At 41.6% G+C, this 27,885-nt stretch overlaps 3 protein-coding genes across 7 annotated transcripts; all 3 read right to left on the minus strand.

Annotated features, from left to right (window-relative positions):
- Positions 1 to 4,112: 4,112 nt before the first annotated feature.
- Positions 4,113 to 9,449, minus strand: LOC306938528 (uncharacterized protein). The gene is made up of 3 exons (XM_079522753.1): positions 9,257 to 9,449; positions 6,098 to 6,228; positions 4,113 to 5,445 (listed from the first exon to the last, which is right to left on the minus strand). The coding sequence occupies exons 2-3, from the start codon at positions 6,215 to 6,217 to the stop codon at positions 4,972 to 4,974; spliced, it is 594 nt and encodes a 197-aa protein (XP_079378879.1). The 5' UTR covers positions 6,218 to 6,228; positions 9,257 to 9,449; the 3' UTR covers positions 4,113 to 4,971.
- Positions 9,450 to 10,983: 1,534 nt separating this feature from the next.
- On the minus strand, positions 10,984 to 12,296 carry s100a11 (S100 calcium binding protein A11). The gene is made up of 3 exons (XM_079523460.1): positions 12,143 to 12,296; positions 11,765 to 11,922; positions 10,984 to 11,301 (listed from the first exon to the last, which is right to left on the minus strand). Exons 1-3 carry the CDS (start codon positions 12,288 to 12,290, stop codon positions 11,167 to 11,169), a joined length of 441 nt encoding a protein of 146 aa, XP_079379586.1. The 5' UTR covers positions 12,291 to 12,296; the 3' UTR covers positions 10,984 to 11,166.
- Positions 12,297 to 13,970: 1,674 nt separating this feature from the next.
- Positions 13,971 to 27,827, minus strand: LOC306938513 (pre-B-cell leukemia transcription factor-interacting protein 1-like). 5 transcript variants are annotated; one of them, XM_079522733.1, is made up of 10 exons: positions 27,621 to 27,827; positions 26,611 to 26,737; positions 25,863 to 25,947; positions 25,578 to 25,645; positions 24,504 to 25,368; positions 22,306 to 22,554; positions 21,960 to 22,003; positions 21,642 to 21,740; positions 18,110 to 18,305; positions 13,971 to 17,108 (listed from the first exon to the last, which is right to left on the minus strand). In XM_079522733.1, exons 2-10 carry the CDS (start codon positions 26,680 to 26,682, stop codon positions 16,078 to 16,080), a joined length of 2,709 nt encoding a protein of 902 aa, XP_079378859.1. In that variant the 5' UTR covers positions 26,683 to 26,737; positions 27,621 to 27,827; the 3' UTR covers positions 13,971 to 16,077. The 5 variants fall into 5 exon arrangements, with proteins under 5 accessions (XP_079378859.1, XP_079378860.1, XP_079378863.1 ...); XM_079522734.1 differs by having other exon boundaries at positions 27,572 to 27,827; XM_079522737.1 differs by having other exon boundaries at positions 21,642 to 21,737; positions 27,621 to 27,825.
- Between the last annotated feature and the right edge of the window lie 58 nt (positions 27,828 to 27,885).

Raw genomic sequence — 27,885 nt, forward strand, 5'->3', positions numbered from 1 at the left:
CGCACGCACGCACGCACGCACGCACGCACGCACGCACGCACGCACACACACACACACACACACACACACACGCACACACGCACACACAGGCGCACACACACACAAACGCACACACAGACAGAGCCTGTCACAGGACTTCAGTATGCAGTCCACAAAATCGAGTGTTATCGTCACATTTCTTTTTAATTTATAACTGACCATTACACAGACTGATTACATAGATTAAGCAAAAATGATACAGCACTTGAGATGAGGCATTACATTGGCATAGCGTCTAGGGATTTTGTCATTTTGTATTTCTGGACACGACTAGGTGAACACACCGTAAAAATGGGGAGTTTTAATTGGGTCCATTCTGACACTGTATTTTACTGCATAGGACTCAATGAAAACACCCATCATACTGTAATTGGCAAGAGCTGCGGCACAGCAAATTGGCTCAGATAGAAAGAAGAGCCTATGCGCGTATATAGTACATTCTCCATGGATATATCTAATCAATCATACTGCATTTCAGCACTCATTGGTCTTGAACAGAATGGCATTGGGCCACTACTGTGATTGATTAGATATACCTGCCTGCTTATAATACAGCGAGGAGACTCTATATTGATCAGGCAATATCCTGGCTGCAAACACTGCTCTGTTCAGCACAAGTCCTAGGTCAAGTGTTAATACATAGGCATTACTTTTATGTACTAAGCCTAACAGGGAACATCTGTGGGATTATCTAATTAGGACAATACCATGCATTAGACTATTTGAAGAGCCTAGTCCTACCACGTGCCAGATTGATGCGATCCTCCTGCATACCCAGTCAAGGCAGAGTAGTTCAGGAGGAGCGGATTGTGTGGCCTTGACTTGATCACCCCGGCTGGGTCACCTGAGTGAGGGGTATGATGTTGGGAGACCCGAAACCCTGATGACCTTGGGATACATCACTGAGGATACGTCCCAGGTGCATCCATGCGATGTATTTTTGTTTTAGAAGGCCAATTACTCATTTGTCAGAATTCAGAAAACCCCACCCATTTGGTGCTGCATGTGTCAGACTAAATGCTTACAACACATTGCATCCAAGGTTATAATAGTTAACTAAAACTAACAAAAAAAACAAAAACTAGAATTAAAAAAACATTTTAGTTAACTGAAACTAAGAAAAACTAAAACTAAATTAAAAAACGATAACTAAACTGAAACTGTATTGTGTATAGTGTGTTCACAACTAAAACTAACTGAAATTATAGACAAAATACCCTTAGTTTGAAGAAAGAGGCACACCGGGCACATCGGAAGGGTATAGGCCTATATTGTATCGGGCATTCGTGGAATGAGCAACACTGCTAAATGTGTGGGTAGCGCCCCCAAAACATTTGCCAAAATGGCAAGTGGTTGGTATTTACCCTGGCCACAACAGCTTGGTTTGGTATGGAACAGTATCTCTCTCACAGGCAAGACAGAACTTGCCATCATTAAAGGCAATCTCAATGCAGTGAGATTCTGGAGCCAGTGGCGATCCCATATCTTCAGAATCTGGGACCTGAATCTGTAACACCATCCTCCAGGATGACAACGCTCGCCCCATAGAGCCAGGATCACAGAGTACCTCCAAAATGTAGGAGTGGAGAGGATGGAATGGCCTGCCGTGAGTCCAGACCTCAACCCAATTGAACACTTGTGGGATCAGCTTGGGCGTGCTGTACGAGTGTACATGTGTTGTTTCTTCCTTATTACTGTGGGAGAGTGCAATCATCCAATCCACTAAGCAACTCAAAGCAAAGGTTGATATACCAACCATTTGCAATTTTGGCACATTTTTTGGGCGCGCTACCCACACGTTTAGCTGTGTTGCTCATTCCACGAATGCCCGATCCTTACAATCTATAGACTATACCTCGTTGTACAGATTAAAATGATATAAAACATAATACCAATTGGCATTATCAAAGTGGAGAAAAAAGGACCAAAGTTACATTTCTGAACTTTTGTTGCTGAGTTTATATTTTTAAATGGTATATATTTTTTAGGTTTTATTACACAATACTTGATTGTACTCTGATACTGATACTTTTTGAATCCTATATAAATCCTATCCTATATAAAAAACTAAAACTAAACTATAACTAAACTAAAACTAAGCATTTTCACCAAAATAAAAACTAACTGAATTAGGAAAAGAAATGTCAAAACTAACTAAAACTAAACTATAATGAAAAAAAAAAAAAACTATTATAACCTTGGTTGCATCAGTGTAATTTCTATCCAGATTAATTTTGCTGAGCTACTGGTTTGCGAAGTTAGAAACTAAACATGAGTCACGTGGCACATGTTAGCATCAAATATAAATAAATGCCTAGCTAGTAAAATGTTTTCATGCCTAGCCTTTGGGGTGCCAATGTAAACAAAATGCCAGAGGCCTACATTTGAGCGGGAGGCTGGCTGTAGAGGGTGCAAGCGAGTGTAGTATTTTATCATAGGGCGTAGCCGGCGTACCTTAGTAAGAAGTATAGTATTCTGCTGTATAAAAAAAGAAAAAAATTATAATGAAATGGGTTAATCATATACCTAAATGATTCTAAGAATCCACAAGATTCTATTGGATGGTTGACTACAATAGATCATGCAGGAAATGCAGCACACAAAGAGGATATTGTATAGTGACAAGCCTTGTGGAATTGCCGTATGAATAAGTATTTACAATGGGAGTGTCCCGCAGTGAGACATGGTGACCTAACGTCCCACTGGAATAGGGTTTTTTGTCCCTGCCCATTTGCCGCTGGAGAGTTAGAAGTGCCAGGTGCTGTCGCAATACATACAGGTGCATGTTTTTGGTCGTATGCCCAAAATGTGCTTTAGCACTGCATGTGCAGCAGAAGCCTGCATGCAACGTGAGCCTTTTTTCTTCTCCCCATTGTTGCATTATTGACGAGCAGACAATTTACCATTACCATTACCAATTTATCATTAACCTCAAATTAACAAATTGTTTGCATATAATGTGACAAATAACTACCTTTGCTCGAGACTTCAAGTACTCTCCCCATAGTGGTCTAATTCATGAAAATATACATGTTAAATGTTAAATATAAAATGTTAATACAAAGCTAAACATATTAGTCTTGAAGAATGACCACTATGTAATATAATACAATGGTACTGACTGTCTGATGACATTGCAAGTACAGTACCCAATAGTATGCTGTTGATAAATTCATACTACCAATTGTCATGGCTCAGTATTCAGTCTTTTTCTTATGAGACAAAAACCTATGAGGACACAGTTGCCCCTCGGCTGTAAAGGCCAGTTTGTGCAGAGCCCCAGGATTACTTTCATGTAATTGTTTGTGTCCTAGGGTGTGTTGCCCATTTATTGCATAAGCCAGTGGATTAGCCATTGGCTGAAGAGATCCAGTTTCAGGGCAAATAGGCTCTCCCAACAGAGCCAGGGGTCATGAGTCGACCAAAATCAAACATGCAACACTGACCAACTGGTTCCAGAACCAAAGGAAAACAATTGAGAAAATGTTTTCTTTTCTCTCTAAAAGAGATACCAAAACATTCGTTCTGCATTGATATTTCAGTGTGAACCAAACATGGGTTTCAAATCCTCAAATATAGGACCTAGCTCAATGGACAGAGCGAGGCATTAGTTAAACCCACTGACATGGGTTAGGGTTCAAGCTGTACCCCATATTAAAAACCTGGGTTAGGTACGTATTTATGGCACTGTGAGATGCACTGGATAAAAGCTTCCATCTAATGACTGATGTTATGATTTTCATGGGTTCTTGAACCTAGTCATTAGCATGCATGGAGAACTTCCTTAGCTAGAGGGGCCATCCTTTGTAACCATCCTACTGCTGTGGGGCTACTTTGAATAGCCAGCTGACCATAAGGGTCGCCTGGTGTGGATTCCACCCTGGGGCCTTAATTATTTAGCCTGGGGGACAACAACAGTCCACACCTGATCTTCCACCTGCTAATACATTGCTGACTGAAGGGCATCTACAGGCTGCTGTGAACCCACCAGAGAACTACTTAAGATATAGGATATAATTGGTAGAAGCGGGAAATATGGACTTCTAAATGGAGCTGAAGTAACAATGCACAAATAAGACGATTTGTTTATTGGCAACGCTAAATCAACAGCTCCATACAGAAAATCAGGGTAAAATGGAAAGGCAGAAATAGTGAGAGATTAATAGTGGCAGGCAGATTTCCATGCATTCATTGTCAGCTGGATGCATAACGCGTGATTTATACGTAGTTGCGTGATGGCATGTCTGTGTTGAAAATAACTGATCTACAAGTTCACAACACGCTGCAAAGCAGACACGCTTGTAGATTGTCATGCATGGCATGATGCGCAAACAAGTATAAATAAGGTATAACACCAAGCAAACCTCTATTTTAAGACTGATGCAGAGAAATTTGAACTGTACAGTGGAAAGTCCAGCAGTGTGGTGGAACTGTGGAAAAGTCCTCTGTGTTCCAGATAGGGAAAGAGCCATGGAGAAGATTGAAGCCAAATTAGCAGTGCTGGGATAGCTCTAGTTGGCTGTTACTGACAGTACATTGACAAATTCAGATGTCAATACACTGGACGGACTAATGGCTTACATAACTCTATTTCACAGGCACATGTGCCATGTGCTGTCATAGTATATCATTGTAATGAGGTAAGTGTGCTTTAAAGTGGCATGTACTTACATGTCAACATAGTGGTAAGCACTGTAAGGATTTTAGTGTCATGTACATACATAAGTGTCACATAACAAATATTCAGAGATATCTTTGGAGCTGGATTTGTAGTGTTTGACGATTAGTGTACGTTGTTTCCAAATTGTGCATTTCTGGAACATATTTTGCGTCTTATTAGTGGTTTAGCAACTTAATTTGGCACTGTATGTTACAGTATATAATGTAGTGGTGTAGGTGTGTGTGTGGGTGTATTCATGACTGAATTGTCCCCTATGACTCTCCATCTGTCTTCTTCTCTCCCTCTTCTGTAGTTTCGGCCGGGGTCTCCTCAACCTCCTCCCCCTTTGGTGCCTCCTCCGCTTTTGGTGCTTCTTCTGCCTTTGCCGCCTCCTCTGCCTTTGGCGCTTCCTCCACCTTCTCATCCTCTTTCACCTCCTCTTCTGAGGCTGCCACTGCTGCTTCTACTGGCTTCTCCTCCCCCTCCTTTGCTACTTCAGGTTGCGTTTGCTCCTCTGCTGCTGGTGGAGATGCCTCCTCCTCTTTCACCGGGACAGGGGTGCTCTCTGCCGCTGGCGCCACCTCGGCACTCTGGGCCGGCTCGTCCTGGGACAGCATGCGCTGCTGACTGAGTGAGTTTGCCAGGTAACCGATAAGCTTCATGTACTCCTCAAAGCTAACCTTGCCATCTTGGTTGGCATCCAGGCCTTGACGCATCTCCTTTACTGCCTCTGAGCTGTCTGTATCCTGAGTGCACAAACACCGCGCACGCACGCACGCACACACACACACACACGCACACACACACACACACACACACACACACACACACACACACACACACACACACACACACACACACACACACACACACACACACACACACACACACACACACACACACACACACACACACACACACACACACACACACACACACACACACACACACACACACACACACACACACACACACACACACAGGGCCATGAGTCAAAGAGAAGACAGAATGATGATGATAATGATGCTAGTACTACTTCTACTAATGATGCTACTACTACCGGCCTCAGCCAGGCTATTTTGCATGGTGGATGCAGGTGGATGATGACTGTAATCCTATCTGGGATTCTCTCACTGGTGAAATCACCAGATAGATTGACAGATTAGTAAGTGATCCATGATCAGTTGCTTGGCTTAGTAACAGCAATCACTCTGTCATTCTATCATATCAGATCCCATTCCCCTATTGGACACAGCCTATATTTCAACAGGTCACAGACGGCACACATTGCATAGGTCAATGATCTTTGGACTTTGACACTCAAAGGTTAAGGTACATGACTGTGAGATCACTGAGATGGTAGTATCAAGTTAAGAGGGAGCGCCATGCTTTCCTAACCGTCAAAATGCTGCCGAGCTGAGTCTTGACGAGGCTCTGGAAGTCCTTCCCTCCCAGACTTTCTTTTCCCTTGGTGGACTTGAGGAACACCTTAACCACTGTCTGAATGGCTGCCTCCATGATGCCTCTCACTGTGTGACAGGGGAGAAATGTAGACAAAGGAGGTTGAGACAAGTAATAACATAGTGAATGTGTGTGCATGGGGGTTGAGAGAGAGTGAGACTGAGACAGAGAGATAAAGTAGACAGAGGTCAAGAAAGTACTGAGAAAGACATGGAGAACATGGAGGGATGGGGGGTTGGACCCAATCTATGACCTTTAATGAGTCACTTACAGCAGAAACACAGCAATTCAGACTGAACAAAATAGGAAGGGTTCGTCCTGAACTGGAAAAAAGGGGGACCCGCAGAGCGATCTCACTTAGAAACGTATAAACCCTGACGGGAAGCACTGAGTGGAAAAAGAAACAGAGGATGTCCTCCGGGCCGCGTGCAAGGTCGTTTCAGGTGTTGAGTCCGGAGCCGGAGAGGCTCAGGGACGGGCGGGCAGATGCCCGTCGGTGACGTGAGACTGACGGCGAGAGTGAGAAGTGGTCTGATTGAGAGACAAGCTGTGATGCACAATGGATGTACTGATCTTTGATAGGATATCTGATCTACTGAAGCCACTATGGAGAGCTGGGCTTCACATTACCCAGGGGATTACCTATACCACCTGTCTCGTCTTCTTTCTGTATCCCTCTCTCTCTCTTTCTGTACGGCTGTCTCTCGCTCTTTCTCTTATAAACTGTCACTGTACCAGTGTACCACCCTCACATTTCCCTGCCTTTACCTGTATGAGTGAGTGAGAAATAAACCCCTCTTGATGTGGTAATAACAAAATGTGCAAGTATGTCTGTGGGCCTGACTAACTGAATGAGCTATGGTTCTCATTAGCTACATGAGATTTATCCATCAGATATCTTACGAAAAGTGCACAAAATACAACACATGCCAGTGGGTGACACATCCATGCAGGAATGCCATTCATTGCTGTCTGTGAACATCACTTAGACAGGAATTTACAGGCGAAACTCAGGCTAGTTTGCCCCAAAGCAGTGTAGTGAGGGGTTTATAAGGAAGCCATACCCGTCTGTCAACTACAGTATTTAAATGTGACAAAACAAACAGCACCGTATTCCACTAGGAAAGAAAACACACAAAATTTCGCTTTTAAACATGATATACTGTATGTCAGAATCACATGCATGGCTGTAGGGCTGTAGAGGTGTTAAAAAGATGACTCAATAATGTGCACAGGCTGCAACTGCAGGACTGCCTCTCAGTCTGTATTGTTTTATTCATTCATTCACTGTTTTTAATTAAAACCATTGTGGTAGTGCCTGTTCATTGAGGAAATCTGAGTAATAAATTATAGCCTTTAGTCACACACACTCAACACCACCTCCCTGGCTCTCTTGCATACCGGTATATGCTATGCATATTAGGGCCAATTAGGATCCATGCCAGTTAGCTAATTATGCCACCAGCAGGCAGGACGACACTACAGACGCCAAAGCTACAAGTGAAGGGTAGCTATACAGTTTCAATGAACACCTGACACATTTTAGATTTACTGACTGTCAACCACAACCATGCAGCCAAAATCTCTTTAACTGTGATTCTGTACTGAGTCTGACCCACTTTTCTGAATGAGAGCAGCCTACTAATATGCTATCACAGCACAATTATAGTAATTTATAGTGTGTGTAAGAATATCAGCAGAAGCAAATGTTATTATAGCCAAGCAATTGGGTAAAATAAATGAATAGTCTACAATGTAGTCTACAATAAAATAAATGTTTGCATTTTAGTTCTTGCACGGTTCTTAGATTGTCTCAAAATTTCAGGGATTTTTGTGGATTTCTTTCAGCAAGGCGCACCCCTGACACACCCTCTAACTTAAATAAGTCCTGATGAAGCTTGGACACAAAGACCAACGTGCCCTGACGTCCGAAATTCCATTCTCATACTTGTATCGTGTAAATAATTTATAAAACTGAAACACCGTTAGTCCGCACGAGCTATACTAATTTTAACTAATGAATTCAGGTTTCCACTTTCATTCTCCCACGTCAGAAGCCTCGTTTGTCCCTCTCAGAGGTTCTCAGAGAACCAATACTAATTCTCGTTATTTGTGTTAAAAGGCCAAAAACAACCGCGCAAATAATTAAATACAATCAGAGGTCTCCCGTTTCCCTCCAGCGCCCAAAGGAGATTGAGTGTTACGTTTCCAAATGGGCGAATATGATACGGTACGTGCGCAGGGTAATGACAATACTACCGCTGTGTGCCATGAAATATTAACAGAGGAACAAGTTAGGCTGTGGCTATAAACTGCATAGAGCAGACTTACATCGGCCGTCTTTAATCTTCACCTTAGAAACACAAACGAGGTGATGTTCACAACTTCAAACATGATGTTCAAAATTCTATCAACAGTTGCGTGCCAGCCTGCCAGGTGTTGTCATCGATAAGGCAAGCCAGCGGACTCGAGCGGAGTAGGCCTATAAACTTGACATATTTTATATAACAGCAGCCCTTTCTCTTACGATTTATTTTTTTACATAAAAGACAGGGGCCGGTGGAAAAAAATCTAATTATAGGCCTATAGCGAGTTTTCAATCGGGTGGTGGTCCTGATTATGGAATGCATAGCCTATAGGCTATTATACGCAAAGTTGTGGTTCTGCGCAAAGTTGCGCCTTTACGCATGGGACGGTATATGGCTATAATGGAACAGGCCATTATGCTGAGATCAAAGTATTACTTTTCTTAATTTTTGGTAGACTACTACTACTACGCTACTGTATACATTGTAGCCTGTATACGTTAACAACTTGAATACCTGATCTACTCATGTTCATTTAAGTATATGAAATAATGCTTATTGATTGACAGTTTGTCATACAGCCTAGGCTTTAATGAAACAGCAAACATAAGGATTAAAACTTAAGAAGTCCTCGATGCCGTCACTGAACCGTCCCGCTGCGTGTCCGGAGCTGCTTTCAGGAGAGATGGCTCATGCAAGAGTATATCGAAACGTGGCATAAAGGACGAGCTTACGATAGTTAAAACGGAGCAAAAACGCATTATAAAGTATAAAGACGCAGATGACTCACCATATAACGCCTAAAGGACAAGAGATGTGTACAAATGTGCCCAAATCTGCGTTTCTTCTGAATCTTCTCCGCCTTTCTACGCTGCTTTGAGAGCAGTGAGAAGTTGCCAAACTAGTAGGACTGCAGAATCTCTTCCGTGATTTAGTTTTTTTTTCTTCTTAAAACTTTTCCCCCTGACAAGTCAAAGGGCGTGTACCTGGAAGAGTGTGAAGGAGAAGGGAAGAGGAGAGCTATAACTTTTAGGGACGAGCAGGGGGAAACGCTATCACAACTTTTGACACATATCTCTCTTGCCGTTATCTTTGGCAGTGGCACCAGTTGTACAAGTTTTGGTTTACGTCACCCCCTGTACGATCTGAAAAGTTTTCACACCAATTATCCACGCTTGTGGGAGTTGTGGCTTGGAAGACTATCTGGCAGAGAAGGAGCGTTCAGAACTGGAGGGCTGTATGCGGGGAAAACGTTTAAAATGTAAATGTACAATTCCCCCTTTGTGTGTGTACGTGTGTTGGGGCGGGGGGGGGGGGGGGGGGGGGGGGGGATTACTACATGATTACACGATATAACTTTATTTCTGATAGCAATGGCAACTTTGGCAATAATGCTTCTGCTACTGGGCTGGGCTGTAGTGTGTAAAGTGTACACCTATTTTGCTTCTATGTGGCCTTGTCATGTACTACCCTATAGCCAATACAGTACAGTAGGCCATAAACATCACAACACATTTTATGTTTTTTATGTTAGCCTCATCAGGCAATGTGGTGAAATACCACAATCCTGCAAAAGTGGCACATAACCCTGCCATTATTAACGCTTCACATGCAAGGCTTTCAAATTACTCCATTTGATAAAAAAGAAGTCCTTGCTTTCTGTCCTAATGTGACCAAATTATATCTGGAGTTTCATACATATGCATCATGCACACAATTGCACATATTACACAAACGTCACCGTGCTTCCGAAGCATGATTCATAATGCATAATGCCCTCACAATCACACACACACACACACACACACACACACACACACACACACACACACACACACACACACACACACACACACCCTATTATAGGTGGATACCACGCTGTGTCAGTTAGTGCCACTATTTGTTGTTTGTTTGCTGACTCATGTCTGTGGTCACACCCACTGTGGCACCTTACTGTGTTTAATTTGGATACAAAGTCCACATTTTCTTGCCTGCAGGGGTAGAATCAGAACTGTATTTTCAAACTCGTTTAGAGATGGCTGCTGCTCACAAGAAGAAAGTTAGACTCGAACTGAACAGCTGGTGAGCAAGCCCAGACAAATAACTCTGTCTAGACTTTTGAAATCGGGCACAAGTGACTGTAGTAGTACCAAGACATTTATGCAACAACACAAAAAACACACATTGTAATTAAGTAGTACTCAAGTACCCATCCTTGCAAAATCATTAAGCCCTTCCAAGCACACTGCGGTGGATTTTATGAATGGTTCTTTATATCCCCATTAGACAATATTCAGGCCTCACATATAGACAGCAACGCCATAAAGTTGTATTTCACAGCAACTTTATGCTTGGACAGGCATCTTTGTATTGGCATTGAAGCCTGTGGAACAACAGCAGGCTGGATGGTGTAGTTGCGGGTGAAGCAGGTCCTATAGAATTACAGACCAATTGTGCCACTAAATCAAGGCAGCGATACACTTTGCCAGTGAACCATAAAAGACAAAGGTTCAAGTGTTGGAAAGTTCAAGAATGAATCCTTTAATTCCTTGTCCTCTGTGTTCAGAAAATGCTTAATAAAGCCTTACACGTGTAGGGCTGTCATGGAGATAAAGAATAAAATGGCAGCTCAATTCATTTAGATTGTGTTGCACATTTTGTCAAAAAACACAATTCAATGACAAGGAATAGGCAGAAGTTTTATTGGTTGAAGCCTCCATGCTTGCCAGCCAATTTCCCAATCAGCTGCCAGAACTCCAAGAAAGTCAGCTCCCCATCGTTGTTCTCATCCAATGAGCCCATGAGTTGGTCGATCACTGCTGGATCACTGGCATTCTGCAGAGTAGAAACATTGACCCATTCAAGGCTACTCTGGTTTCACGTGGATTTCACACATATAGTAGGAAGGATCCTTCAAATGACTGCCCTGCCATCTAATGGTCTATTATAGTACTAAATATAAGTCAAATACCTGCTGGTCATCATTCCACAGGGAAATAGGTTAACTCTGAATAAATTCCTTGATTACATCATTGTAGAATGCAACATGTAAAAGTGCCTCACAGTATTGTAAATGTACAAGGTAAGTATCCCCCCCAGGCATTTCTTGTCTAAATCGTGCTATTACCATATCTTGAACAGCTCCAGACAGACACAGAATTTCATATGCATACTTGTTACATGTTTACATGCATGTTATGCACGTATGTCAGAGGGCACTCAAGATAACCCTCCACAATGAAGCGAAACAGATAGTTATCGACTGCACAAGTGGGTGTGGACATGTTGAGAGTCCTACCTTGACAAAGTTTGGAAGTTGAGAAATCACCAGACTGTGGAACTCCTCTTTGCTCAGCGTGTCTGAGGACCCATCTTTACCAGCGTATGTCTTGAATTGAGAGACGAGGACGTTAATGGCAGCTTCCATTATGCTACAGGTGGAGTGTAATGTAGATACTGGAAGAAAAACAACAACAAACAATGACAACATGGCTGGGTGGACAGTTTTCTTCAGTCCAATTATCAAAGATGACATGACAAGGACAAAGCATGCAACTACAAAACGGTACAAAGTACCTTGTCTAATGAAGTAAGCTGGAAGACTAGAATCAGAATCAAAACCAGTTTGTAGTTTTAGCTCCCATTCCAGGCTGGGAGGTAGCAGCAAGGATCTCACCTGTAGAGTTGAGGTGTGTTGCTGTAGAAGCATGTAGGTACCAAGAACGTTCTCTCTCAAATAAATATCTCAATTTATTCCCTTCATCTGTTGTGACTGATGCAGACATCAGCGGAAAACCCACATAACACACCCTCTTCTCCCCCATCCAGCAGTGACCTTATCTCAGCCTGATTTCCATTACACTGATATAATAAAAACGTGTGCTTATGTTATGTGCGCGCGCGCACGCACGCACGCACGCACGCACGCACACACACACACACACAATTGATGACAGGATTCAGCTTACTTTGTTTGCAGAGCAAGGGATTTACAGATAGGCATACTGTAGCATCTTTTGTCAGGTCATTCTAATCAAGCTGCTGAATCAAGCTTGAATAAGCACATATTAGCTTATACTCAACACCTTTCAAATCAAGTCACGTGCTTATTAGAAGATCCGTTTCATTATATTTCTTGTTCTCATTATATTTAGAAAGTATCATTGGTGTCTCTTATCAATGGTTATCCGCAACATGTCAAGATCAGTTGTGTTTACAAAATGGAATTTGCAAATATTGTCTATGATGGATAACATTTTTACAGCATGGGTCTGAAAGAGGCTACTCCGTCTAGGGTCTGTTCGTCTGCTGTCTGTCTGTCTTTCCAGAGCTAATCTCGCAGCTGGACCGAACAGCTCCAAATTTCTTATGCACAGTCTATTACTAATAGAATCCTAGACTGATTATCAGACTGAACCTTCCTGAAGTTCACTCAGTGGAGTGGGGGGTATATGGGCTGGAACCAGGCTAACAGAATCCCACACATTTTTGCTCACATATTCTATACTTTGAAATATTTAAACTTTTACTCTCTTGTGGTTAGGGATTTGCCAGCTGTCTAGTATAAGGAAGTGGATGGCAATCAAATAAGGCTGAAACCTTGAAGTCATAGTATGGAGCCATACTGTATGACAGATACGTCATAAGACTGTCCTAGTCCAGCCACATGACGTCTGAAATCCACAACGAACATTATTGACCCAGTATATTTTTTACATTGCTTCTGTAACTGAATTTGCTGCTACTTTTGTTGGCCAGGCCGGTCTTGTTAAAAAGATACACACCTGGACAAATAAATATGTCACCAGAGATGTAAGCCGAAAATTCTGTCGTGTGCACCTGTCATTGATGACTCCTCTGAAGAATGTAGTAGAGTATGTCTCTTTCAGCACACACAAGTACAGTTATCCGTGTCAAGCATTACTGATGACTTGTCGACATATCCAGCCTGGGATGACCTTGCCCCACTGGTTGTGTCACTTGCCAGGAAATGCCATTGTGTGTACCTGTGTATGAGTAAGCGAATACTCATGCTGTTTCATCACAACTTAAATACCTCAGTCTAGTATCACAGCTATGACAATGGATGCCAGTCATTTTGTACCTTTTTACCTCAAACAGTAATGTAAGCCTGCATACCAATCTGGGCATTGGAATACCGTTACAACCACCACCTAAAATATCCAAACTTTTAAAGTTAATCAAATGGGACTGTTTGGTCCATTCATATAGACCAAAATGTCATTATCCTGCCCCACTGCATGAGTGGCAGCCCAGATGGGCAAATGTGTCCATGGAAACATGGACAAATGTTGAAATGTACTTAATAAACATTTTAATGGCTTAAGCCCAGCCCACGCCAATGATTTTCAATGCAACTAGTTGGGTTGGTGTCCACTGGGCTTTCAAATTGATATCGATACCAAACAGGCAATCGACATAATATATGATTTAAAACCACAGCAGTTAATCGTTTAAAGTGTAAACAAAATAAAGACAACAGAGGTTGTCAATGTGGAAACTTTATTAAATTGAACCTGCTAAGAGAGGACCTGACTTGGGACTGGGAAAATTAAACACTGAAATGTATCTTAAGAATCAACTTGATGCACAGGAGACTGGTCCTAAATTGTTCCTAATCACAAAGCCTGTTTTCTCAAGAAAGAAGAATCAATGTTTTAGAAATGTGCTTCACTGTAGGATTCTGTGTAGTAAATCAATCTATAATGCCTTTGCCCTTATAGCATTGGCAGGATTAAATGAAAGCAAAATATCCCACAGTTGTTTCTCTGTACATACAGCAGAGAAGACTGGTTTTAAGGAAAAAATCGAACTATTGAATACTTTGTGTAAACCATCTTACATTCGTTCTCTGCCCTAGAAATAGCAGTACCATTGCAAACAGTGTAAACTAGTGTGTTTTCAGCATGAGATATATTTAGTCCAAAGTATCAAACACCCTCTATGAAAGAAATTTCTTTTTCAAACAAAGGCACATATGCAGCAGCTAGCAAAAAGCTTTTTGAAAACCAAAATGACATAACTTAATATTTTCACATTCAATGCATACTTTCTGGGATGTGTACACAGCTTCTTACAACAGCAAAAAAAAGAAAGTAAAAGAACATTGCACAGTAACCGTACCAAGGATTTCTATATTTAAAATAAATCACTTTAAAAACAAACTTGAACTTATTGAACATCCACCGAAAGGGAGGAAAACTACAACAAACATTTCAAAAGTAATAAATTGTCTGCCCTTTTTTTCCTGGCAATCCTCATCATTGTAATGCAATTCTGTATGCCCATAGTGTGTGTATCTTATTGTGCAATTTGTGCTGAATATACAATGGAAATATCCTAAAAAACGGGGTCGTATTGTAACCGGGGACTAGTCTTGAAAAATGGGGGTTGTCTTATAATCAGAGTAGTCTTTTATTCGGCACAATACGGTACTATTCAAAACACCTTTAGCATGGGTGATTCAAATGAAGAAAGAAAGAAAACAAAACAAAAGAAACAACATTTTTGGTAGTCAATCCTATTTGGGCAATTAAAGAATTAAATTAAGCAATGTTTTGGTTCATGGGAGCATTTACTGCACTTTGTAATCTTTAATTTAAGGCTATGAGTGGCCATTTAAAAGATTAATTGTGATCGAAAAAAGTGGAAAAAATAATTATATTTAGTAAATGTAAATCTATCAAACAAAGTGCCAAGCGTTTTAGTAGTTCTCAAATGTATCTATGGCTATTGGTTTGTCTTTAAGCATTGTTTGAGCAATTCAAATGAAAGATGTCACTAGTTCAGAGAGGTTTTCCATAAGCTGCCTGACACTTTGACTTGGCAGGGTAAAGACATCAGTCAAACGCAGAGGCCAAGTGCTAAAGGGCTCTCATACAGCACACAGTGAGCTGCTGTCTCAGAACTGGTCTGTCCTGCTCTGATTGTTGTTATCGTAGAGGTACATCTGGGAAGAGATCGTCAGGCATTGGCTAGTTTGCACTCAAATAATTTGAAAAAACATTTGTTTTAACCTGCTTGGTGTACTGTATGGGTGGGGTGGATCTGACATGTAGCTTGATACACTGAGTAACAGACAGATGAGACAATCACAACAAAGTATCTGCATACTTTCGGATATCAACTGAATTGCCTTGATCTGGTCTAAAGTTAGCTAGAATGCTTTTACCCCTTTGTGTTTCTTACATTGCTTTTATGTAACCACATTTATTCTCTTTGTGATCTGCAACATTTGAAAATGTGTTAACTCACATAATGAACTACAACATGCAATACAGTAGGTGTTGAGAAAACACTATACATCTTAGGCAAATCCACACAACACAACACAACTGTGGGACTTTTTCTTGGGGGTGGCTTACCTGGCAGAGGTCAGCAACAACACTCACGTTCCCAAAGACAGCCACAACTCTAGCTTATAACTGGAAACATTTATGAGAGGCAAGATCACTCTTTGTGCCAAAAGCATTTTCTACTACAATTACAGCTCTTTAGAGAGAGTAGGGAACACATGTCCAGCTGTGAGAAGCCACCACCGGCACTGTACCCTGCTTGCGTTCTGTTCTTCCTCGGCTCCGCTGTTTCCATCTATGCTGTGGCAGAAAACTTCCAAAGGGCCTCACGCTCAAACTCCTCCATCTCCTTCTCCAGACTGTCATTGTCGCCCGGCCCGTCATCCTCCAAAATGTCTGCCATGTCCTCCAGGATGTCTGCCACGTCCTCGGCGAAGTCAGCGAACAGAACCTGGTCATGGGTAAAGACGCCACCTTTGAAGAACTCCGCAGTCAGCTTGCGGATCTGGTCTTTGCTCTCTGTCGGAGAACCTTCCAGCTTGCTCAGGTAACCCTCCAGCAGCTCCTCAAATTCAGACAGCTCCACAGGGTAGAGCCCCTCCTTGACGGCACAGTCTTCCACGCTGTTGCATCCCACCAGAGGGCGGACAATGTGTCGGAGCTTCACCTCCTGGTGCTTCCAGAAGTCGTCTTGGTTGTACTGGTGAGACTGGTGATGGTTCTGTTGGTGTTGATGGTGGCTGTGGGACGTCTTTGTTGGTGGGCTATGCCAGATTTTCTCCTTCCTTCTGTTATCTCTGTCCATCCTGCGCTCGTCCTTCTTCCTCTCCCACTCGTCCTGGTTTTTCCTCCATGCCTCTTTATGAGAGTTTTGTTTCTGCGACTTCCAGTCCTCTCTCCTCTCCTCTTTCTCTCTCCGGCCTCCGTCTTTGGAGTGCTTCATCTCCTTCTCTCCCCTCCATTCCTTCTTCTCCTCTTTCTTCCAGTGTTCCCTGCTAGCCTCTTTTCCTTTGTTCCCAGTCCACTTTGACTCCCACGGCTTCTTCTTGTTCAGCTTGTCAACCTGCTCAGACAGCCTCTTCTGGATCTCCTCCAGGCTGTCCCTCACGCCCTTCTTATGGCCTCCCTCTCTCTTCTTCATCCCCTCCAGCCTCTTTCTGCTCTCCTCTAGAAGAACCTTTTGTCTTTGGAGTTCTTCCTTCAGCCTGCTTCCATCTCTGGAGTCTCCCTTCTTCTCAGGTCCTGCTACTCCGTTCTGGCTGCTCTTCCCTGGTTCACTAGGCTGAGTATTTGGGATTGGTGCAGGTGTTGGCGTGGCCGGATTAGCTGCGGAGGAAGCATCACATAATTTGTTAGTATATTGTTGTGTTCATTCCCATATCGCTTCATTGGAAGGAATATATAAAAGGCATAATACTTTATGACAATTGACATGGTTGTTCTGCGTGTTCCTCATTACTGATGAAAGATTATGTAGGTATAATGTATGCATTCAATGCCTTGTATAGTATATACACGTATGTGTTCTAAAGCAGAAAATAAATACAAATAAAAATAATGTTTATGGGACTATATATTGCTGTAAATAAGTATGGTTACATACATTTTATTTCATATTTCAATAAACACTTTATGGATTGATAAAATAATAATCTGAAAGTGGCACTAGCAATGCACTGAGGAAACCAGGAATCCCTCTAATCAATCACCTGAATTTATATGTGCATGATCATTTTAAGAATAGCTGAATAATATGGAATATTGAGGGGGAATGATTGTAGTGTGAAATAATCGAGACCCATCAGTACAAAGTAGGGGTGTTCCAATTCAAATATTGGAGTCCCTATGCCGAACCTTGTTTTTCCCCCTCAAGATCATCCGATTCTGATACCTATCTTATTTATTATTAGTTATTTTCTTTTGCTTTATTTAAAGCTTTTCCGTTCAGAGGAATCACAGGATCTGACTTTCATAAAAATACCTTATGGTATTTTGGAGAGATACCAATGGGGTCGGTGTTGACCCCATGGTCGGTGCTGACACCATGATAAGATTAGTTTGGCAACGACTGATCGAGTTTGGATTTGGAGCTGTGAAAATCAGACAATTTAAAATCGGTGCCAGATCGAACGGAGCATCACTAGTACAAGGTGAAATAATACAAAATAAAATACTGTGAATTTCATTAAACATCATACCATATCTCATTACTCAAAAGGTAATTGCACATTTCTATCAATCACCTTCACTTTCATTCCCATTATCATTGAAGGGCTTCAGTCTAGCATGGGCTAAAAATAAATACCACAGTGTTTTGTGCAGTATACCTGTGAGCTGTGTGAGTTCAGTAACCCTGGCCCTTAGAGTCTCCATCTCCTCCTTCAGGCCAGGTAGGGAGGACAACTCCTCCTTCATCCTCCTGTTCTCTTTTTCCACATCCACTCTACCATTTTCACCATCCTTTGCTGCTGCTGCAGCTGATGCTGCTGCTTTCAGTGCCAAATCTAATCCTTCTTTCTGGGACTGAAATAGAAGAGAAAAAGGGGTCAAATTAAATTGCTTTAAAAGGGTCATTAGTCCGGCAGGCTTCTTTCGTTTAAAGTGGGAAATTTGGTATACTAGGCCTTACCCGTTCTGAATATATGAACACCAAATTATGTACAGAGTGGGTAATGCGCTGTAATAGATCACATTACTGATTGGGAGGGAATTGGCCTGTCTCGCTATAGCGCACGACGCACGTAGGCTCCGCTATTGCAAACATAGCGGATTTATCCCCCAAAAAGCATGTTTTTGCAATAAACGTTTTAATAAAAAGCAAGGCTTTTGCACACCTACAGGCAACAGGTGCGTAGGAGAGGGTACGATGCCCAACAATGAAAAAGGAACAAACACCCGCACGCGGTCTTCAAATGCAGTGAACCAACTTTTAATAGGGAAACAGCAATGTTTCGGCCTTCATCAGGCTATCTTTAAGGTAAAGACATCCTATGCCTGCCATAGGATGTAAATGGTAGGGTTACAAGAAACCCCTATAAAAAATTGCTCGATAAGTAAATTGATAGTTGATAGAGAAAACCAATAATTAAAAATCATACAAATACTGGTTAAAACGGATAATATACACGGAAATAGATATTTGATGAATGACCATTGGATGTATGTGTGAGAAAGGAAAATAGGTGAGACTAAACTTGTATGAACATTTGTCATTGCTGTAATGTTAGTTAAGGCTATTATTGGTACTATTTTCTTGTCACATATTAAGGTCTGATTATATTCATAAAAATGTTAATGGTAATGAATCGACAGAATATCAATGTGCGAAAAACAGACTTTGCCAAAGCGAATGATCGGTTTGAAAACACTGGAAAAGATTGACACCATCTTAGCATAGGACCTCAATCTATTTTGACTGGATGACTCGTTGCATTCTGAATGTTAACAATTGAAATGTAACAATGATATTGTACTGTGATGCCCGAGAGAACTTGCTTGTTCACAAAAACGGAAAAGAATAAAAATAAAGTAAAAAAATTGCTCGATACTGACAGCCGGTCAGCAAATGGATTCATGAATGTATATAGACAATATTTTAGGCCAATAAAAAAAGACTATATACCAAATTTCCCACCCATCCACCTCGGCTGCCAGACTACATGCAGTACACAACAGCATAATATACTATATAAAAATATTTTTAAATGTGTTCATGATCTTGCCCAAGTGGTAATTTGTCCTCAGGGGCCAGGTACAGTAGGTAGGGTGACCAGATGCCCCTCTTTGCGTGGGACAGTCCCTCATTTTCAGACTTTTCATCCAGCCCACAAATCGAGACCCTGTCCCACATTGTGACTGGCAGGCATCAGTGCTCATATGCCCCAATAGTTAGTCCCCTAATAGTTGGCGTTCTGTTGTAAAGCTCCCTCATGTCTCTTTTCCTGCAAGATGTGTTTTAAGCAGGGTAAAAATAACATGATAAATATCCCCTATAGGCTACAGTATCAAGTCGGCCATACCACCCATGACCAAATTTAAATTTAAAACAAAACACGAGACGCCAGAGCGGTTTAATAACAACATGATAGGTAATATTAAGCCTATGGTCAAATGTGACATCAAGGCATTTAATAGCAACTTAAGTAATACATGAGTACATACAATTGTCCCACACAAGAGATACATCTGTACCTCAAATGAACAGTTTGGGTCTGGTCACCCTAACAGTAGGCCTACTAATAGAATCACCACAAAAGGGATCAGCAGACAGCAACCAAAAGGTAGCAACGGTAGCAACACCACTTTTGGTCAGTCATCTTATTCAGGAATGCCCAATACTACCAACTGAAATAAAAAGACAAACTGATCTAAAAATATTTAATAAAAAGGTTAAACACTGGTTGAAGTCGGGCCAGAGGTGCGAACACGAATATGTTAAGCACATTTTTAATTGTTATAGTATATAGGCTTAACCAGGGAGTGGGGTTGCAAATTAGCCTTGGCTATAAACCCCATATACAATGCAACGGTTTCATGTTTTTATAAGTTGACATTGTTTTTTTGTATTGTCCCTGTTAAATAAACGTATATATAAAAAATATATATAATAATATTTGAAATACAAAATAATGTGGTTCTTCTGTTAAGAGTATCGTAGTGATCAAGCTAGTGATATCCAGGGCTTTAAATAACATGATGGGTCACGAAATATGCATATGACCAGATTATGTACTTATGAAGAATCAAAATCAAAATACATAATTATATCGTCTTTGTGCAAAATAAATTACAATAGTGCAAAATGTTATGTGACATTTTGAAGAACATGTGTCAGTGCTTTTATAATACTGAATATAACCATATTAACCGCACAATGTGCATACACACGCTGAATCACACCGTGTAGTGTATGCTGTAAGTATTTGATGAAAACTATGATAAGGTTTTTATGACAATGACGGAAAATGCACAAAGCCAGGCGCTTGGGTGGCGCAGTGGTAAAGTCCCTGCCCACCACCACGGAGGTTGCATTCGGCTTTGTCGGGCATCTATGCAAAAAAGAATTGGCCCGTGTTTGGGGGAGGGAAGCCGGACGGGGGAGCGTGATATTAGTCATCATTGCATGTACTTCTATGGGCTGGGGCGGCACCTGTCAGCAGGGAGTGTTGGGCGGGAGGAGTAGGACAAAGGCCCTATGTCCTCCCGGTGGGGGCCCCTCACTGTCAGGTGAGTCAGTAGGATACAACAGCAGTGACAACACAGAAATGTGTGTGGTGAGGAATGAATTGGCATAATGACTTAGGGGAGGAAAAGGGGCTAAAAACAATTGGCTACTCTAAATAAAAGAACGAAGATGCACAAGGCCATACATACTGTCAGTTGTCAACATCATACATACTGTAAGATGGAGTTTGATTGGAAGAGATTGGCCACTGGCCAGGATTCATATTTATGCTTTTACTGTTACTATAATTTGTTGACAGACGAAAAAGTAGTAAACATATGTAGTTAACACCATTTAGGCAGAACTGTACATGTATGTGTAATTATTACATTTCAGTCTCTACACCTCTAGCCTCGGGTACCCATGTGGGTACCCATGCGGTACCATACGTTGTTATTGATCTCTGTGGGGATATTGATATTCCAGTACAGTATGCATGAAAAACAAGCAAGAGGAGAGATAACTAAGATGTAGTAGCAATGTATATCTCTGTCGTGAATGAACAGTATGAGACCATCTAGTGTTTTAGTGGCCTTATAGTGTTGACGGGGTGTAGACCTACAGTATGCAAATACAAATGAACAGTATACAATTTACTAACACTTGGTATTAATCAACAAATGATATACACCGACCTCCAGCTGTGCTTCAAGTTGAGAGATTTGTTGGTTTTCATGTGCCAGTTTTTCCAGTAGCTCTTTTACATAATGTGGATCGCCATTAAGCCAGCCCTGTTTGAAAATTCCAAATTCATAATGGCAAATAAATAACGAAATCATTACAGTGATTTAATGTGTTCATCATGTTCTCTTTGGGTATTTGTATTTTTTTTTTTACCATTTGTTTTTACCATTTATTACTTTTTACTTAATTTCAAGGCACATACCACACAATATACAAATCTGAAAACATGAGAGTGAAGAGAGACAAGGAGACATAATTCAAGGACAAACCTGGTTTTGTTCTCCATCGCTCAGTTCGGGGGAGTCAGAGTCATCTGTCAGATAAGAAAGTAACAACATGTTTCACATGCGTTACAACAGACACTCTTTATTGCCATGTTGCTGCCAAGGCCTCTTAGAATACCAATCGCTGTTTGGTTGAAAAAGGGTGTGTGAAACACAGTTTGACACAGATGAGGATTTAGAGATCATGGTTCAAGGATTGTCAAATAATTATTCACATTTATGTGCATTCAATTAAACATACTCATGCCAAACCCTTTACAATCACATGCAAATCTGTAAAAGAGTTTAAGCCAGGTGGAGTAGATTAACATCTTCTGTTATCTGAACTCACCTGAGAGGAAAAGGGAGCCTAAGCAGAGTACGACTAGAGCACCAACAATGCATTTGTTCATCGAGAACCCACGCTTCTCCTCCTTCCTCTGGACCAGCTCGAACACCGCATCCTCCTCCTCGTCATCCTCATCTGATGTTCTTGGTCTTGGGGCTTCAAAGAACGGCACATTCCTCCTTCTTAGACCATCGTCATCACTGCTGGAGTCACCTCTAGTGCAGTCAAAACTACTGGATGTCTGAACGTGAGCTGAAATTGTGTTAGAAAAAAATAAATAAGCTAAAATGATAGATGTAATGTAAAGTACTGCACATACAGTATAGTGTGCATGTGTTTTAAATAAACCAATAATACATGTGGGCCTAAATTTAAAAGATAGTAAGTTCAGTAGTAGCTTAAAGTCTACCACAATAAATCATTGTCGCCATTTCTTCTGCTAGATACTAACAGTCACTGTTTCTATCGATCAGAGGAAAAGCTCAGTGCCAGAGGTTCGGAAAAACATACTCGACAAATCATTCATGTTAAAGAAAAAAATGTAAAATGAATAGGTTATGTACAAAAAATGTCAGTGAAACTGAAAAAAAAAGTATTTTCTCACTAAATTGTAACAATATTAATTTCATGCTTGAAGGCGTTTAATTTCTCAGCAGGGTGAATGCCTGCTTGCCATAACAATGATCTTCCAGTCACCAGCCTGCTGTGAAAACATATTCAGTGTCCCTGAGCAAGACATTTAACCCCCGACTGCTTTCCGCATGCAGTATTACATTAATATTTAGGATGGAAATGCTGAGGATTTTCACATATGTGCAAATGACCGTACCGTGAGTCAGTGACATATACCACAACAATTGGAAAACGTGAATGTGAAAATGACTGGAATCCCTTCACATCATTGAGCTCTCTCTGCTGTCGTTTTGTTTTGTGATCCAATGTCATCATAACTGGATAAAATGCAAGACAGAGTTGTCTACTGCAGGCTGCAACTCATCTCCTATGTGGTAGCCGGATGAAACACATTTTCGAGCAAACTATAAATCAGGTTTAATTGTCTTCTGGTGTGTACATAATATCATCAGTATCAGTTCTATAAATCAGCCAACAGGTAGTGGATTAGCTACAACACGAATATTTGCCAGCATAATCCCTTAAGCCAAATTCCAATACCCAAAATCTCAGCCACTCGAGTCGCTCACTCACACGCTCACTCCAGCATGGTGTTACGTTGAAATTCATGACCTGCCGAAATATGTGACCCTCTTGTGGACATCACATAACTTACATGGAGGTCTTTAAATACGTGGCCTAAATACCGCTATAGGTTTAACTCTAATAAACACACTGCAATGATTTATGTTCAGACACAGACGTTATGTGATGTCTACACGTTTGTCACATATTTCAGCAGGTCACCAATTTCACTGTAACACCCCCATGCTGGAGTGTGTGTGAGTGAGCGAGTGGCCGAGATTTTGGGTATTTTAATTCAGCTCTAGGCATAACAGTAGCCAGTACCAGTATCTACTTCCTGACAAGGATAGGCAAGCAGAAATTACATTATAAAAACATAGCTGATATTTCACCCTACTGCATTCTGAATGAGGTCTTTTTTCTTTCTTTTTTTTTTTGATGATATGCCAAATGCCTAATTGGAGAAATGTTTATGTAAGAATAAGACAAAGCTAGTAAAGCCCAAAAGTAATACCCCCAGTGTATAAATAGAAATCACACCCGTGTGAACTGAGTGGTGTAAGGTCTTATATAGACTGATCAGCTGTGGTCTGACGTAATGTCTGACGTAATGAAATCACACCCGTGTGAACTGGGTGACCATAGCAACCGTGCTCATTTTATACGAACAGACAGACAGACAGACACGTAAACTAACAAAGCCAGTTGTAGGAGTGGTTTACACCACTCAAAAATCAGACCCGTCTGAACCGAGTGGTGCTGTACTGTACTTGTATTGTACGTGTGTGTGTGTGTGTGTGTTAGGCTGCGTAACATTGACACTTGGTGGTGAAAAAAACTATATTTCCGTGCTTAGACATACATACATACAGACAGAGAGACACACATTGCTGCGTATAGGAGTGGCTAGCACCACTCAAAAACAATGCGTGAGAACTTTCCACTGAACAAAAAAAATAGTGGTTCTCATAGCATCTTGATTCTTGAATAATCCCATACTGTACCTTCTACTTCCTTAGCCTGGGTCACTTTCTCAGGCATCTCAATTTCATCCTTCTCTACTGCTGGTTTCTCTTCTTCCGTCTCATTTGGTCCAACAATCTCTGGTGCTGATACCAAAGCCTCTGGTGCTGAGGCCTCTGACACCAAGAATTCTGGTGCTGGGGCCTCTGACACAAAGCATTCTGGTGCTGGGGCCTCTGACACCAAGCCTTCTGGTGCTGGGGCGTCGGACACCCAGGCCTCTGGCAATGAGGCCTCTGGTGCTGAGGTGTCGGAGACGATGGTCTCTGGGGCAGAGGATTTTGGTGTTTTGACCTCTGGTGTTGTGGTCTCTGTGACTGGACTTGGTGGATCAGAACTCCCTGAAGCTGGGCTAACACTGGCATCAACATGGGAACTTTGGGAAGGTGGCTGGCTGGAGTTAAGGGTTTCCACCGGAATGCTAACCTCTAGTTCTGTGACAGGGTCAACACTTTCCACAACAGGCATTTCAGCAATAGGCGCCATATCAGTGGGGATGTCAAGCACAGGTTCTGCAGGGGAGGTGAACTCTGGCACAAAAGGAGCGGGGCTTGACTCTGGCTCAAGTTGAGGCTCAGGCTCAACATCAAGCTCAATCTCCTCTGGAAAGGGTTCAGTGAAAGGAATGTCAAGTACAGCTCCCACACTGATGTTGGTGACAAAGGGTATGGCACCCAATTGGTCATTGTCGCTGGGGGAGCTGGTTACCATGTCGTGGATAATTGGAGCCTGGCTCTCTGTGTCATAGTCCAGAGGGAGAAAGGGGTCAGTGGGAGGAGTATGTGACAGAGTGGGACTGGAAGGTACTGGACCCACGCTGGATTCTGGAGAGGTTTCTTGACATACCTAGAATCAAAAGGTAATAGCATTAGTAATCGGCATATAAAAGCGTTCCCAGTTTAGCTCAATTCATAAGAGAATTAGATTAACATAGATTTGGGCATTACATTGTAATGGGGGCCAGCTATGCTGAATATGTAAATACTATAAAGAGTATTAGCTAAATCCTAGAAATGTGTCATGTTATGTCAATCTTCTGTGTAATAGTCACTGACCTCGTGGCCCTCCTCAGACAAGATAGTTTCTATTGGAATCTCACTTGACTTGATCTCCATAGCTGCCCCTGGAATAGCATTAATACAATGTCAAACAGGCAATGATGAATTTGTCAACCTTTTATCATTTTACACGTTCACACATTTGAAGAAAGTTCCATCTAAAATACAACATCAATACTCTTTTATTAATACAAAATAAAAATAAAATAAATAAAATAAAATAAAAAATAAAATAAAGAAGTCAAAGTTAAAACACATGTAATCCTCTTTGCTAAGCACTACCTGCCAGTTCCTCTGAGAGACTAGGGACATCGCCCAGGCTCTCAGTGCCATCATCCACTGCGCCTAGATTCTCCACAGCAGCTTCCTATAGAGAACAAAGGTCAAAGGAGATGAGGGTTACAAGCAGCTAAGCCTCCACTCCACTCACCTTGACATCCCAACCTACTTGCATTTATTCCATCTTCCCTTGACATTTACATGAGTTATCGCATGCCACAGGGATGTGAAGAGGCTACACTCACAAGTTTATGTAAAGCAAATGAGACTACCACACCCACACACACCTGCAACCAGTCACCCATGCACACCCACCGTTTGAGGGGTTAATTACGGCAGAGAATAGCAGTAACACACATTTTCCCACAAAACTGGAGGAAAATATACTGTTGCTAGATAATATTGTCTGTCTGTGCTGTGTACAAATATTTAATCATCTCATTCTCAATGTGTGTTCGTGGTGGAGGGTATATTCAATATATCATGTAACAGTTGGCAATTCCAAGATTTTAAGCTTGCTTCCTTCACATTTGTTGTAAGTAAAGTCATGTTGTGTGAGTGCATAAAAGCATTACCTAAATGCCTGTCATGTAAATTTCATGTAAAATAAAGTAAATAGTAATAAACCCAATTTGGTTTCTATTTGTCAATGCATAGTAAACTGGGGGTACTTGAAATGAAAACGTTTGAGAGTCAGTCACTGGTCTGTGCATGCATGCAAGGCCTCAGTGCTGAGCTGGCTTTTTCTTACCTCAGGGGAGAGGAGGGTCCAACTATTTGTTGAGGAGCCGGTGCTGCCTGTACTGTTACTGTTGTCAGACATCGCCCTCTTCAGGCTTAACTAAGCATAAGACAGGCTTCTGATTCAATGTGGAATCCTGCAAACGACGACAGAAATAACACCACTATGTTGAACACGCCTCACCACAAGCCTGTAGTAGTAGCCACGTTCTTGTCTAGGTTCATTGGGCCTTTTTGTAATTTAGCACAGATTACTCAAAACATAATTGTATGGAGTGGAGTGTCAAATTATAGCCAGATTGTGTGTATCATGTGTATCAACATGACAAACTATAGTGTTTTCTATCATTGTTGAAAGACACAACCTTTGGTTTGGACTGATTCTAGTTTCGGACAATTCGATCCTTTGCGATGAATAAAATAGATTGTTTTTCGGTTGCCAGTTGCCACAACACAAGTTATATAACGCTTGGTGACATCCACGATGCGCACGAATCGATGCGTTACGTACACACAGTACACTCCCTATAGAAAGGGCAAAAACACATTTCTTGATTGCATTCATCATCGATGTTATTAATATGGAACCATTCATCCAGGCTCTCTCTCTCGCTCGTGTTCAATCTAGAGTGGACAGCTAAATGATCAGAAACGTTACAATCCAGAAATAGGCAACCCGTTGACTAACAGAAAACAAAACAAGGATTTATACTCACTTAGCCCTATATTTGAAGCTATGTTTACAATATGAAACCATGCGAACGAACCTAAATGAAAAGGTATTGATTGTAGGCTTCGCATGTTGCTACAAATTTCAAGGTCTACTCATGATGGTAAACAAAGGATGGTGGCTGAATATTCCCACTATTCTCTTCCGTGTTCCCATAAAGCACCCCCCCATGCAAGCTGGCGTTTCACACCGTCACGCCTGTTATTTTACAACACATTATACCCGAAGAATCACATTTTACATCGCTTTGCATTCACAATTCCACGTGTATTTTGTTTTTCTTCAAATACCTTTTTTTTGCAATGAACGCACTAAGCCGCTTCTTTCTCCTGAACTTGGTAACTTTGGGAATTCCAAACTGCGTCACGGGAAACGCAGGCGCGTCTTCTCCAATGGGATTTCAGATCAGGCCACGTTGCCACCGCCCCTAAACCCGAGGCAGCCAATCGGAACGATGTGTCGTGTCAGGGAAAAGGACGCATATATATTCTCAGCTTGATTGACACTTGCAGGTGAAAGTAGCAGATGATGAATATAGATGGGTTGGGTTGTTGG

Source organism: Electrona antarctica (genome assembly GCF_951216825.1).
Source record: "Electrona antarctica genome assembly, chromosome: 15".
Taxonomy (NCBI): Eukaryota; Metazoa; Chordata; class Actinopteri; order Myctophiformes; family Myctophidae; genus Electrona; species Electrona antarctica.